Raw genomic sequence first — 14345 nt, 5'->3', positions numbered from 1 at the left:
TAAGCATTGGTGCAGGCATGAGTTTTCATGAGAACAAGGAGCAATGGCTGCTATCTTCTGGCGCAATATCCCATCGAGGGCCGGGCTTCAACTAGGCACAGCAAAGAACACATAGAGCAATAGCTGCAACAATAGAAGTTGAGTACAATACCCTCCAGCAAACAGCCTGAGTCAGCTTCCTTTTATCTTGGACCGCCATTACCCTCACTTTGTCCACGACCAATAGGCCAAACAGAGCTTTGCAATAGCGTGACAATACAATAAAACTTGAACAAGATCAGCACCATACCTATTGTCACGTAGCACAAATTCTAGAACCATGAGGTTGATCTTTTGGTCCTACAACAATCTGGGCCTCTTGATCTAAGTCTTGCACATCTTTTTGCCACTTGCGGAAAGCAATAATCAGGCCTGCGAGTGCAAGCATGAGTGGCAAGCTCAGGCCCAGTCCCGTCGTTATTCCAATGCCCCCGCTGGCAATATCATCGTATCCCATTGTGGGAATAGAAGATGGAATCGGACTAAGAGAAGATGCGTGCTATTGTTTGTTAACTTGGTCTCATATGTCGAGGGGGGCGAGAATTACAGATGGGTTGTGGAAAAGAAATGGGTGCAGGATGAAAGCTTGTGCGAAAGCCTTAGAGAACAAGTTCAAAGTCATCAATCGTGTTGATGAGCCAAAGTACGTATCATTGTGAGACATTGAGGCTCTGAGGAGATTACGGTAGAGGGTTATGGTTGCTATGTGGCATCCATGCTATGAGAGCGAGAGAGGGTATTTAAGAAAGTGGTGGTGGACAAGGCAGACTGAGGCTGGCTGCTTCATCGGCCATGAGGAAAAGCATTACGTGAATCCAATACTTGTATCTATGGCAGAGGAATGTAAAAGGTTGTCCCAGAAGGGCATAATGTCAGTGGTGGCGGACAACAATGGGACTCACTAGTCATGCCAAGATTGTCGCTTTGACGCCTTTGCAGACCATAAACAATCATGGCATAGTATAGCCTCCACTAGTGTCGAGAGGCTTCATTACCCATCAGTAGGATTTTCTGCCTTGTATGGGAGGTCAGCGACTTTGTACCCTATGTATCACCTGCTGCTTTAAGAGGTAGATAATCTGATGCGTTTGTGCTGGTATCCTTTTTTTTTCTCCATTGCCTTGGTGTCTCGGGGAGTGTAGTTGACTTTAAGCTTAAATATTAACATTTGGACGAACTTCTTAAAATAGAGACTCCTCATAAAACGGGATTTACGCTTGTGAACTAGGATTTCATCCTATTTTTCAGTCATGCTGCTTCAAAGGCCAGGTCGGCGGGTAGGTAATCCATGGAGGCCGTCCTGATTCGCGTATGCAGACGCAACCAGCCCCGCCTTTCTTCCTCAGCCCACACAGCTGAACGAAGCAAATCACTCAATGCTCCAGGAGACCAAGCAGCACGCCAGTTGCATCTAGAATGGACCTTGAACAGAGTGGCCCTAGACTCCGGAACATCGAAGACAATGACCAAGTGGCCAGGTTGCAAGGCCACGACATTGACGCTTCAACACCCCTGTGGCAGCATGACAAGGCCTGGATCCGACGTCCAGCCCAGCTCGTACGCGCAGCATGGCAGTCGCAGTTTCTGTCGAAGCTCAGCTTCATCACGAGCCACTACGCCTACTTCATCATCGTCTGCTTGGTATCGTCACTCATCTTCTGGGGCTCGTCATCCGGCATCAGCTACGTCGACAGCCTGTTCCTAGTCGTCTCCGCCATGACAGCTACCGGTCTTACCACGGTGAACCTGAGCCAGGAGACAACAGGGCAGCAGGTTCTCCTTTTTTTACTCATCATCTTTGGTAGCCGGATCTGGATCTCGATCTGCATTGTGTACTCTCGCAAGCGGAGATTCAACAAACGTTTCGATGAGATAGTCCGCGAGGCGCGCATAAAAAGAAGGGATCGTTCGCCGCCCCGACTGGCGCCTTCTCCATCGCCCCCTCCCGAAGTAGAGACTGCGGGAGACGCTCGAGCCGGGGAAAAGGATGACGACGAGGTTCCCTATCTCTCTTGGACTCCCACTATTGGTCGAAATAGCCAATTCTATAAACTCACTAGCGAGCAACGCGACGAGCTAGGCGGCATCGAGTTTCGCGCCCTGAAATTGCTTCTCAAGATCTTGTTACTGTACTTCTTCTTTTGGCAGTTTCTAGGTTGCATTTCCCTCGGCTCATGGATCAACAACAACAAACCAGCCCTGGACGACAGCCCCAATCTCTGGTGGCTGGGCATCTTCAACGGCGTATCGGCCTTCAATAACTCGGGCATGTCTCTGCTGGACGCTAGCATGGTCCCCTTCCAGCGCTCATACTTTGTGCTCATCACCATGGGTCTGATGATCCTTGCTGGGCGCACGGCATTCCCCATCTTCTTGAGACTCGTCCTCTGGTCTCTTGTCAAGATCATGCGCCTGATGGGAAGAGAGTATGCTAGCCCAGGGGAAGCTTTGCACTTCATCTTGGACCATCCCCGGCGTATATATGTTTATCTGTGGCCTAGAGGTGTGACCTGGTATCTCTTGTCCGTACTCATCTCTCTCAACACGGTCAACTGGGTTGGCTTCCTCCTCTTCAACCTCAACAACCCAGAAATCGAGAGCATCCCGACCGGGCCGCGTGTTCTTGCTGGTCTATTTCAAGCCCTTTGTAAGTCAACGAAACCTGGCAACCCTTACTGCTCAAGCACTAGACTAACTACTGCCTCCTGGATGACAGCCATTCGCTTTGGAGGCTTCCACATCACCAACATCGCCAACCTCCACATTGGCTTACAAGTCTTGTATGTAATCGCAATGTTGATTCTCACCTACCCGATCAGACTTGGCGTAAGGCGAACGAACGTATACGAAGAGCGGTCACTCGGCATCTTCAATTCCAAAAATGATCATGATCCCACCCAGAACGAGGGTCAAAACACCCTCATGGACGAGTTCAGACGCTTCCGACGACAGCTGAGCCAGGGATCTGTGCGCCATGACGCCTGGGCTCTAATGCTCACCGTTCTTGTCATCACAACCATCGAGTCGGGCCAATTCCGCCGGGATCCCGTCCACTATTCCGTCTTCAACATCATGTTTGAGGTTGTATCGGCGTACAGCTGTGTAGGCGTCAGCGTAGGACTACTGGACGCGGATTATTCGTTCAGTGGCGGGTGGCATGCCGCTAGCAAGGTAATCCTTTGCGCCGTCATGCTACGAGGGAGACACCGTGGCCTTCCCGAGGCCATTGATCGGGCTATTTTGCTACCGAGTGAAGGGCGGTTCGGCGGGGAAGAAGAGGAGGGAGAAGACATGCCCCGGAGACGCCCTCGGAGACTCCGCACAGATGGGGAGGATGGGATTTTCACGGCAGACCCTGATGAAATACAACCTGCAAGTTTGCTTATTACTCGGCTTTTGCACCCAGGTCCTGGAGAAAGGGTGTAACCTATGGGCTGTATTTTCTATAATGATCTTAAGTCATATATTCCAGCCTGGATGCTGTACATATCTCTCGCTCTTAGAGCCTGTTCTCATTTAGTTAGAAACCATCCTCCAGAATCGTCCCGGGGCAGAAAGCCAAGAGCTCCTGTTTGGTTGCTTCCGTGTCTGGGCCTCGGCCATCAAGCTTTGCAAATGCAGAGCTCTATCCCTCCCAAACAGCTTGTCCATGACGCCAGCCACGTTCATCGATGCATCATTGTCGTCGAGCCAACACTGAGGGTCTGCGCCATGCTGACAGAGCAATTCACTTGCCTGGTACCAAGACTCCCTCATTGGCGCGGTGGCCTCGCCTCTCGTGGTGCTCTCATAGCACGAAAGGAGGAATAGTGCCCAGACCGTCCGGCCATCGTTAAGATGCACCTTTTGGTTCACGCTGGCACCATTATCCAGCAACAGGCGAACCATGTTAACATCGATACTGGGATCGTCCCTTTGGGAGTGATACGGCATGCTAATGGCCGTCACTCGCCTCGGGCGTAGCGCATAGTCAAGCAGGGGCCGACCAGCCTTTTGCAGTCGTTTCGAGTCCGCCGCAAGCTTCCCCTGCACGTACTTGACTAGACGGGCCTGCACTGTTAGTGCTAGGAAATTGCAGTTGCCACCCTCGCGGTACTCTTCGTAACCGCGAGACCTGGGCAGATCTCTTGCCTGAGTCCAGTGTCTTTTGCGCAGGGAGCGTGCATGCTCACAGTTGACCCGGTCCAGTTCGTCTAATAGGCCAGCCACAGGGGAATCAGCCGTATTTGGGGCCTGACTTCTCTTTTCGACCTCGTGAGCGTAGTAGAGAAGTTCGTCTGTGAGCCCAATGACCCTGTTGATGGAGGACTTATGACGGAAATCCTCGTTTGGTATGCTCTTGAGCAAGAATAGTGTCATTCTGCATAGTGATACCAGGGGATCGAAGCTGGACTGGGGGGTTACGATTTCCACCAGTCGCTGGTGGTAGCAGTCTTGCAAGAAATCGCGGACAGTACGATGGAGGAAGTCAACAGGGCTTCCAAGGAAGATAGGGTGAGGCATGTTATTGACAATAAGGAGGTCACCGCATCGGTTTTGGATCCGACTCTTCCACTGATCCTCGGCCTCTGATACCTCCTGCTTGGTAGACGGTGAGATCGGAGCTTTCACAGCATAGTCAGAGTCGCGGCTCTCCCGCTCAAGCAGGGAAAAGGCGAACAGTGGCAGTGGCTGAACCTCCTCAGTTGTGATCAAGAAGATTTGGGCCATCTCTACTCGAAACACGGGCTTGATGCCCTCGATGATGTGCTCAAAGTACGCCTCCAAATCTGGTGGAAACAGGCGGAGAATTCTCTGCAGAGTAGAAAAGCCCTCGTTCCTGTTCACGGCGTGGACCAGGTCGCGGGTGACAAGGAATACCCACAGCCAAACTCCCTGTGATTGCTGAGCGATTTGTGCCATGAGTTCCTCGCATCCAGGCTGTGAGGCACCTAGGGCCTTGAACTTTTCGTTCATCTGTAGCCTCTGACGGACATGAGTTTTCATATCCTCGCTTGTAAAGTCCTGGACCGCCAGAGAATAAACGCTCTCTTGGAAGGGCTTAAACACTTGCCTAGGTCGGCTCGATGCACATATTTTGATATCGGCCAACTTGGACCCGGAAAAAAACGTCAGAAAGCTGACAACGTCTTCTTCTTCGCCGTCGTATTCATCAAGACCGTCGATGAAGAAGCAGAACTTGGTAGACAGGCCGCTATGTTTCGCGAGGGCTTCAAATGCCGTCTTCAGCTCGTTGATCTCCCATCTTTCGTGATCCAACCGGCCGTCTGAGCATACGTGAGGGATCAAAGTAGGGGCCCGTCTCAGGATCTGGTATAGCAGAGACTGGAGCAGTCCAACATGGGACTTTTGCATCTCGAAACCTTGATTCCAGAAGTAGTAACTCGCCGTGAAGAGCTGAGAAGAGCCAGCCCACTCTTCCAGGGCTTTGGCTGTGTTCTCATGCTCGGCCGCGAACTTCATCAGTGTCGACTTGCCGCTGCCCGCCTATAATAGACTGTTAGCACTATGCGTCATGGAGTGGTGAGCGTTATAGCGCACTTTACCGCTGATCCAGTAGATGCCATCTCCGTCCTTGAGCCATTCCACAAAGTTTGTCCTTGTTGGATCGAACAGCCAGGCGTTTGTGAACTGATCCGCGTCAGTTATCTGTGACCATCTGCGTCGTAGCTCTAGAAAGTATAGGCTCCGGATGATCCTGGACTGCCTTTGACAGGTGATGCGCTCTTCTTCTAACAGGTCAAGGTGTTCCTTCAAGGCGGCTAGTTGCTCTCCTTGCGCCCTCCGATTATCTGCAGCCAAGCGCAGGATATCTTTCTGAATCCCATCCAGCTTGGAGTCATAGTTGATCCCCAGCTGCCGCTGAGACTCTCGAAGAGCATTGAGATCAGACAGAATCTCAGAACCCCGTTCCCTGCCACGAGCTTGTCAATGATGGGCATTCTTTACTGAGTTCGGTGACTAACCTATCCAGAATCAACTGTACGTTGGCCCTTATCCTGACGTCCAAGTTATCGATACGACGACGCAGATCCTCGATGTCCTTCCCTTTCCTAAGCACACGCAATGCGATGCGGCTGCTTTCTATCGTCCTGAATCTGGCACCGTCTCTTATCTTGAGCTTTTGGACAATCTCGCCAAGCTCACCCGCCAATCTCTCGCACTCGGTCGCCATGGCCATGATGTGTTTCTCACCCTGAGATAAGTGACGTCCGGGTGACCCCTGGATGGCCCTCAGATTGGAATGACGGACATCTTCCAAGCACAGTTCGATCTCGTGGACCTCGGGGAGTGTGTCGTGAACCGAGTCCCGCGCTGACTTGACCGCCGAAACGAGCTTGATGCCGAAGTCGACGAATGCCACAATGCTAGAGGCAAGTCCTATGATCTCGAATGCCTCAGCCATTTTGACTGCAGTAATCGAATTCTGCACGTGTTCGTTAGAGGTCAGGCCCTACAAATGTGGTTGGTTGTCAACTCAACACGAGCGCGAGAGTTGGCTTCGCTGCCTGAGTGTGACCTGATCGAAGCCCGGCTGAGGCGCTGGCTAAATACATAGCCTCGCTAAGCTTAGTGGATACCGAAAGGAAATAGCGCAGTTCTTCAGAACCTCCCTAGGATAGAACTGAAGAGTCAAGGCGACATGAATACGAAAGAGCATATAATGACATATCTAGGAAGAGTAAATGAAGCATTCAACTCGATCTTTTTCATTCCGCTTTCCCGCTTCAATACTCTCCATGTCTATTTTAGTGACCTTTCAACACCAGTACCCCCTCATGAAGATAACCAATCAACTGCGAGTGCAAGCGCTGAGGCAGGGGTCAGTTTTACAGTACATTTCAGGAACTTTCGATCAAAAACTTTACGGTCATATCTTGAATCCTAACTATACGATCGGTGAGTATTTTTAGACCGAGCTGCCAGAATTTGCCGTCTTATCTCTGGCTGCTGGTTGTTATCAACGGCTGCCATCCTCACTGTGATGGAGGTTGTCAAGAGCCGAGCCTGGAGAGCCTAATTATGGCGCATCAGAACATTGGCATCTCTTGGTCCGGATGGGCTGGTTATTAGCCTTGACGTATACTAGTCCTCCAATGCCAAATGTGAACGAGCTTTAAGGCCACTGTGTTAGCATTGAGATATGATGTTATGATGTGTTAATAACGTGGCCTTTGTTATAGTTAAAACCCGGCCCTCGATGGGTTAACTAAACCAGAAGATCGGAACTTGTTGGCACAGGAGAAGATCTCTTTGATTCTTGGATGAATGTTCACTTCAATTCTCTTCACAACTCGGTTCTATCTATGCAATCATCCACCATACAACTTTAACATGCGAGTGAATTCATCACCTTCAAGAGCAGAGAAGAAGAGAAAGGGGAAAAAAGAAGAAAGAAAAACCCGCGCTCCCCAACTGTCATCGAATGGTCTATCCCGTGTATAGCATGAACATTAAGCATAATTCATTAAACCTTTCCAACCGGAATCAAAGGTGCGGAGGCCATCATCTGGCTTGAGCAATGTGGAGATGGTCGAGAAAGAGGCTACAGGGTGTCAAAGTACCGTTGCGTAGCCCTGATTTGTTGAGCAACGATGAGTTGCTGAGCAGCGAAGAGTCGCTGAGAAGCAATGACTTGTTGAGCAGAAATGAGTTGCTGAGCAGTGATGAGTAGATGAGCAGCAAGATTCTGCGGTGTATCAGGAAATGCTTGTGTATTGAGCCACTTCTGCATGCCCAAAAATTGTTTCGCGCCAACCAATTGTTGGTTGTTCAAGAGAGCAAGAGATTGCTCATTTAGGGCGAGCGGTGGTGGGGTAGAGGGAGAGGCCAGACCCCATGGTGACTGGCCGAAATATTGATTCTGCGCCGGCATATTGCTACGGCGAGATCCTTTGAAGTGATACCTTGCCTGAACAAAGGTATTCTTCTTAGGACCCCAGAATATTGGGCGGTTCGGATGGTAGATAACATCGAATCCTGTGCCACCCATTGCACTGACAACAACCCTCGCGGGACCGGGTGACCCTGAAATATATGGGCCATCCTTCACGAGCGGATACTCGAGCCATGGTCCAGCCACGCGTAGTGGGAGGTGTTCGGAGTTGTTGTAGGTGTGAGGATAGCTGGTCTCCATCTGACAGCTGGCGGGAACTGCCTCAGCCTGCTGCTTGACTACTGAAGAAGGGATGCGACGGACAGGATCTGTCTCGTCGAGTTCGGGGAGTGAGTAGTAGGAGCACTCAGATCGGCAGTCGTCCATATCGTCGTCAGTGACTGACTTGGACGACATCAGCTTAGCGAGAGAGCACATGGTGACGTGATTGTATGTGTGCTGTTAAAGGTGTAGAAAAAATAGGCTATAAGAAGCTCAAGAGAGGCTGCTGACGCGTGAAGGCGAGAAGACGAATTGAGAGAATGTAGAAGAATGAATTGCAAAACGCTCAAGAGAAGTTGATGTGTATTCTGAAGAAGACTGGGATGCTGAATCCAGAGAGTCTGAAAGAGTGGGCTGTAAAAAGCTCGAAAGAGGGTGCTGAAGAGTGCGGTGCAGAAGGCGAGGATACTGAATTGAGGCAGTCGGTAAGACTGGACTGTGAAATGCTCAAGAGAAGTTGCTGATGTGTACTCTGCAGAAGGCGAGACAGTCTGAAAAGACGGGCTGCAGAACGGTCAAGAGAGGTGGTTGACGCGTACTCTTCAAGACGAGAATGCTGAGTCGAGACAGTCTGTAAGAAAGGATCTGAATGAAGATGAAGAATTCGAAATAGAATTTCGATGACAGTGTCAATGTGAATAGAATGCTAAGCAAGAGACTGAAGCTTGCGTACGCTAAGAAGAAGGTAGAATAAAGCAACAAGGCAGGATGAATGAAGACTCAGAACTGATGATGAAAGGGAGAAGAACAAATCTAACATCTGAGGGGAGACGAGAGCATTAAGTAGACATGGCGAGACTTAGACTTTTCAAAAAATTGAGCAACAATGAACCAGAAGATTCCAACATCTTGTCAATAATCAACAGGAATCACAGGTTGGGCGGCCCCTTGACCTGTTGTTGGAGCTTCAATCATGACAGCCTAAAGTCAATTGATGACTCAATACTGCAAAAGGGACTTGACATATCTCCCAATAACTCTATCTTGAAAACTTAATGTTTTACGCAGTTTCTATGGCGAAGGGGAATGACTTGCCTTGCCCGGAATCGTGTCAACTGGCTACTTTCAATCGAGGGAACTTGAGGCCTCGGATTTCGAATGGAACGGAGGGGTTCTCCGGTACGGCGAACCCCTGAATCACGCTTGAATATCGACACGGATTTTGTATCAAGATCCAAGATAATCAAGGGACAGGTCGTTTATTACAAGTCATGACCCAGTCTTACAGGTGAAACTGGTTCGTGCCTCAGATCATATCCGGCATTCGGAGAATTTCATTGGTTAAGTATTGATTCAATGTAGCACGGGTCCTAAAGGCGCATCAGTCACACAATCCAAGAACCTAACTTGAAAAACTCTGCTACAATTGGGTAGTCGTCCAGTTTTAGAAGCCGCCCATTTCGTAGAGCCGTTAGGTTGCTGGAGCAACTTACGCAAGAGAGAAGGGCGTAAACATAAGCGTTGAGTTAGGTGTAGGCACCGGCTTTTGGTATGACACAGTCTCTTATCATGTCGAGGTGACCTTGGCAGATGATCAAAGAATTCTTTTACGGTATTGGGTTTTGATGCCGTTATGTATGGATAACTGTGTCTTTTACTGCTGTGGCTGATGGCTTCTTGTCCTTATTGTAGATAATAATAACGATCAAAGAAAACGAAAAAATTTCTTTTGAGTTAATTCCTCATATCTTGACAGGCTCATGCGCCATCACTTGATGGTGATGGCCAATGGACCACAAAGAGCTAGTTGAGCGCCCGCGAATATCAATGACGAGATATCGAACTTCCAACTAGTTCATATACTTCTATAGATCACCAGGTGAGATTCAATGTGCTAAGGACCCAATGGGTTGCGCCTTTAGTAGGTCTTACTTAAGTAGACAAGGAAAAGCACAAAGCAAGGGGGAGGCCTGATGCCCGAGACCTCTCGTCTTTCCCGAATCTTAACCCTATTTCTATTATTTCTAGAAGCCTCCTTTAGGACGAGTCTGAAATTCGGCCTGGGAGAAAATTAGGTTTATCTCCTCGCAAATCCTAATATGCCAATCAACAGGTAGAGTCACAGCTCAAGTCGCTTTCGGCGCGATAACGGTCGGTTTCCCCCTAAGTTCGTAGATATGTGGCTTATGAAACCAAGCAAACCAGATCGGATTTCTTTCACCAAGGTGTTGGACTGCTAGTAAGTTCACGTTGGCGATTTCTTTGCCTTGTCCATGCATAACCCACGTTCTGATGCGATGCAACATCAAGTCGATACATCCCCTCAAAGTACCTCTGGTATCATAGTAGAATCCACTACGGCATATGTCCCAGGGTAGAGAGTGACCCAAATTATGCACTGCAGATCTCGCGAGCTGACCGCCTCAGATAAACGAAGGACCGAAGCATCAGGGCTACCCTGGCTCGCTTGCTACACTCCAGCTCATCAACTTGAATCTTTCTCAAACACTGCCCCGTGGAGTCGGCACTCCATACATCATGCTTAATTCAATCTGGCATTGTGTTCATATTAAACCCTCGGTCAATAACCGTAAATCCAAGCCCCAGCAACTCCGCTCAGGCGCAGCATCTGACAGGGGCTGTTCTCGTTGAAACATGCTCCTGCACGTTGTTTCTGACTCGCCTCAGCTCGCTCCACATTACGAGTAACCTAGACTGTTGCATCACGGGATGTGACCGAGAACAAGGCTCCATACGTAGATCCGAGAATCAGGGGATTCATGTGCCCCTGTGACGAGCAAGGACTTCACATGATGTCCCACGTGACCCCCACAGGTAAAACCCAATTCCCAATCCCCGCAGTGTCGTCCGATTGGCTCGCTTCTATCCACAAATCACCAGTTTGTGTCCACACCACCTTCGGCATTCATCACCATTCAAGGTTCCACCAAAACATCACCATCCGCGGATCCGCACCTGTTCAACCGAACCCGTGCCACCAACGTTTCTGTCTCTCTATCAAGGTCCTCACTGCATACCTATTAATATCTCACAATCGCTTCCTGCAACAAGTGCAATAAGAGCGGAGATGAAGTGTCCCTGAAGCACTGTGCCAAGTGCAAGCAGACGCATTATTGCAGCCGAGACTGCCAGAAGGCAGACTGGAAGGCACACAAGAAGGTCTGCAGCAAGCAAGCTGGGTCTGCTTCTGCCTCTGGGTCTGGAAATGAGGGCGTGTCTCCGCCCAAGGGACTAGACGAGCCCATCCCCGACCCATTCACTCGTCTGGACAATGGCACCTACCTCCACAATCGTCCAGAGAAGGATGTGTATCGACTGCTTCTCGACACATACCATCTCCGCGTCGACGACATGTACACTCTCGAGGGGGGTGTCGACGATGACAACATCTACTGCAAATATTCTACAGGGCTTCAGGCGATTCATGCAAAAGATAACCAGGTCGAAGAAGGCACTACTCCCTTCGTGGTGGACACCTGAGAAACAACAAGAGTGCGAAGACTTTTGCATGGACGAAGACCAGTGGCAGAATTTGATGTCTGGAGTTGAAAAGAAGGACATCATCGAGCACTATCAAGATCACCAATTCCCGATGCAGTTGCACATGCTTGGCGAATCTATCTACGGCAGAGCACCCGGTGGTTCGGATGGAACAGCCATGAGAAAGATGCTGGCAACGTTTGAGAGTGGAGGCACTCCATGATTAAGCATCCGTGGCAATGTCATTCGCCTCCTGATGCTGTTGAATATTCTCTCCAAGAGTGCGCGCTGTCCGTCATGTATATGACCCTCTCTTAGCCAAGTTGAAAACACCATGTTCTCTTGATACCACCCGTAGATGTCTGAGAGCTACTTCTTACCACCGGCTCGGGTACGCTAGCGCATCTCTTGTGTAAATCAAGACGGCATCATTACAGCAGTAATCTTAAGCCTGCAAGTTCAAGGGAAGTTGTGATGTTTCACAGTATCATACCTATGTTGGTGTTTCATGGGCTCGATAGAGAAATGGAGTCGAGTGTCGCACAAGCTAATCATCAGGAATTAGCCAGCAAGTTGACCAGATGGTTCTCTCCACTCCAGTTTGCACTAATTATCAGTTAACTAGGGACGGTATCTTTCACGCCAAGAAGCTTGGGCGTATGCTATGGTGTCTCGGACGCGCCAACGAGCCTCAACTACGTTAGCGTCAACACCGAACAGATTCTTAGATTAACTAGCCGCAGCTTCGATTCTTTCGCTACTTAACCATCTAATTATTTTCATCTACTCACTGAGAGGCCACGCCGAGAGTCAAGGCGTGCATCCCCAACCCATTCCCTGGGAACCGGCCTTGAGTGTCATCATCATTCATCTACTCGAGAAGCTAGCAGTTCAGGTTCAACTTTTTTCATTCTTCAATTTGCCTCCCTTAAGAAGCCGACCTTGGGGTCTTAATCTACCTAGCGAAAGAAGGTACGCCTACCTGCTGGTGTCCACCACATAGCGGCCAGCAATGGCGCCCTTTTGCATCAAGTCATACACATCCTGGAGCTCCGACAAGCCGACAACCCTAGAGTACAACAATTAGCAGGCATTTCTTGTTTCATATTTGACCGACTTACTTGAATGGTGCCTTGATAAAGCCCTGCCGGAAGAACTCGATGGCCTCGGCCGTATCCTGTCGGTTGCCCACATAGCTTCCCTTGATGTTGATCTCGCTGTATACTTAGTTAGCAAAGGAGATGCCTAAGAGTCTAATGACTATGTTTCTTACCGAACGACGGTATCAAAGACGGGGGCCTTGACAAAAGCATTGGCTGGTAGACCAACGCAGACGATAGTGCCCTTGCTCTTGACATACTGGCTCGCCTCTTGGAAAGGCTTCTCACTGGCAGCCAGAAGCAGCACGGCATCGGGGCCAGAACCACCAGAAGCCGCGCGGATGTCGGCGACGGTGTCCTTGGAAGTCTTGAAGTCAACAAATGTGTCGGCACCAAGCTCAAGGCAGACCTTGCGTTTCTCCTCGCCGCCGTCGAGAGCCGTGACATGCAGACCCATGGCCTTGGCATATTGGATAGCAAAGACACCAAGACCACCACCAGCACCGGCAATGGCAACATGCTGACCGGGCCGGGCACCGGAAGACTTGAGGGCCTTGTACACAGTCAGACCGGCACACAGGATAGGCGCGACTGCGGCAAGGTCACAATCCTTGGGGATGCGGGCAACATGGGCCGCCTTGCCGACGGCGTATTGCTGGAATGAGCCGTCAACAGTGTAACCAGACAGGGAAGCAGTCGAGCAAAGCGACTCGTTTGACTGCCGGCACTGCTCGCAGCTCATGCACGAGCCATGAAGCCACTTGATACCGACGTGGTCGCCAATCTCGATGTCCTTGACGAGCTCACCCCGCGCGACCACGACGCCCGCACCTTCATGTCCGCCAACGAGGGGCATCTTGGACTGGAGAGGCCAGTCGCCATTGACGGCGTGTAGGTCAGTATGGCAAACACCACTGTACTTGATGTTGATGAGGACTTCATCCGAAGCCGGCTTGGGGACGGGAATCTGCTTGTACTGAACAGCTGTTAGGTAGGTAGTCAGCCTTTCTTGGTTCGTTCGTCACATTGAACAATGCCTCGGGGATAGAACATACGACCGCCAACTTGCTCAAGAACTTGTGCCCATTGCTCCTTGGGAATCTCGGGTCCTGCTGTTGTCGCGTACGCCGCCGTCTTGCTCGCGTTGATGGTGCTGGTGTTGGGGACAACGCGGCTGTGACGAGCGCAAGCCTGGCCGCTCGAGCTGGCACAGCTTCCGCAAAGACATTTCCGGGTAGAGGTGAAGTTTCGGACGTTGACTCGAGTTGCTGCTGACAGCGTCACAATAGCAGAGCTGCGCACAGCAGGTCTCACAGAGGCCCGGAGGACCGCACTCCTCATCAAGCTGCTCGTTGGTCTCATCATGTTTTTCCTGCTAGGTACTGTAATTATCAGACGGAATGTGATTTCTTTCTGCCCGTGCCGTGCCGGTTGCGGCTCCGCAGTGACCGGCGAGCGGGCGTTATATATACTAGTGCTATCTCTGTCCCGTGGCCCATCAGACTACTCCCAGTCAGCGTGGTGCCATGCAACCAGGCGCACCCGGAACTCTATCTCCAATGTCATACGACCTAGATAAATCTTGTCCAGCCCCAGGATGGGAAATT

At 50.4% G+C, this 14345-nt stretch overlaps 5 protein-coding genes across 5 annotated transcripts; 2 read left to right on the top strand and 3 right to left on the bottom strand.

Annotated features, from left to right (window-relative positions):
* Positions 1-1455: 1455 nt before the first annotated feature.
* NCS57_00954500 (uncharacterized protein) lies at positions 1456-3465 on the top strand (the record flags this gene model as incomplete). The annotated part of the gene is made up of 1 exon (XM_053059316.1): positions 1456-3465. One exon carries the CDS (start codon positions 1456-1458, stop codon positions 3463-3465), a length of 2010 nt encoding a protein of 669 aa, XP_052911387.1.
* A 90-nt stretch (positions 3466-3555) lies between these two features.
* Positions 3556-6445, bottom strand: NCS57_00954400 (uncharacterized protein; the record flags this gene model as incomplete). The annotated part of the gene is made up of 3 exons (XM_053059315.1): positions 3556-5526; positions 5581-5953; positions 6006-6445. The coding sequence occupies 3 exons, from the start codon at positions 6443-6445 to the stop codon at positions 3556-3558; spliced, it is 2784 nt and encodes a 927-aa protein (XP_052911386.1).
* Positions 6446-7585: 1140 nt separating this feature from the next.
* NCS57_00954300 (uncharacterized protein) lies at positions 7586-8353 on the bottom strand (the record flags this gene model as incomplete). The annotated part of the gene is made up of 1 exon (XM_053059314.1): positions 7586-8353. One exon carries the CDS (start codon positions 8351-8353, stop codon positions 7586-7588), a length of 768 nt encoding a protein of 255 aa, XP_052911385.1.
* Positions 8354-11225: 2872 nt separating this feature from the next.
* Positions 11226-11638, top strand: NCS57_00954200 (uncharacterized protein; the record flags this gene model as incomplete). The annotated part of the gene is made up of 2 exons (XM_053059313.1): positions 11226-11230; positions 11278-11638. The coding sequence occupies 2 exons, from the start codon at positions 11226-11228 to the stop codon at positions 11636-11638; spliced, it is 366 nt and encodes a 121-aa protein (XP_052911384.1).
* Positions 11639-12616: 978 nt separating this feature from the next.
* NCS57_00954100 (Alcohol dehydrogenase 1) lies at positions 12617-14103 on the bottom strand (the record flags this gene model as incomplete). The annotated part of the gene is made up of 4 exons (XM_053059312.1): positions 12617-12707; positions 12760-12855; positions 12912-13722; positions 13794-14103. The coding sequence occupies 4 exons, from the start codon at positions 14101-14103 to the stop codon at positions 12617-12619; spliced, it is 1308 nt and encodes a 435-aa protein (XP_052911383.1).
* Positions 14104-14345: the final 242 nt, after the last annotated feature.

The sequence above is a fragment of the Fusarium keratoplasticum genome, chromosome 7 (genome assembly GCF_025433545.1).
Source record: "Fusarium keratoplasticum isolate Fu6.1 chromosome 7, whole genome shotgun sequence".
Taxonomy (NCBI): Eukaryota; Fungi; Ascomycota; class Sordariomycetes; order Hypocreales; family Nectriaceae; genus Fusarium; species Fusarium keratoplasticum.
This window is presented reverse-complemented; position numbering and strand designations above follow the sequence as displayed.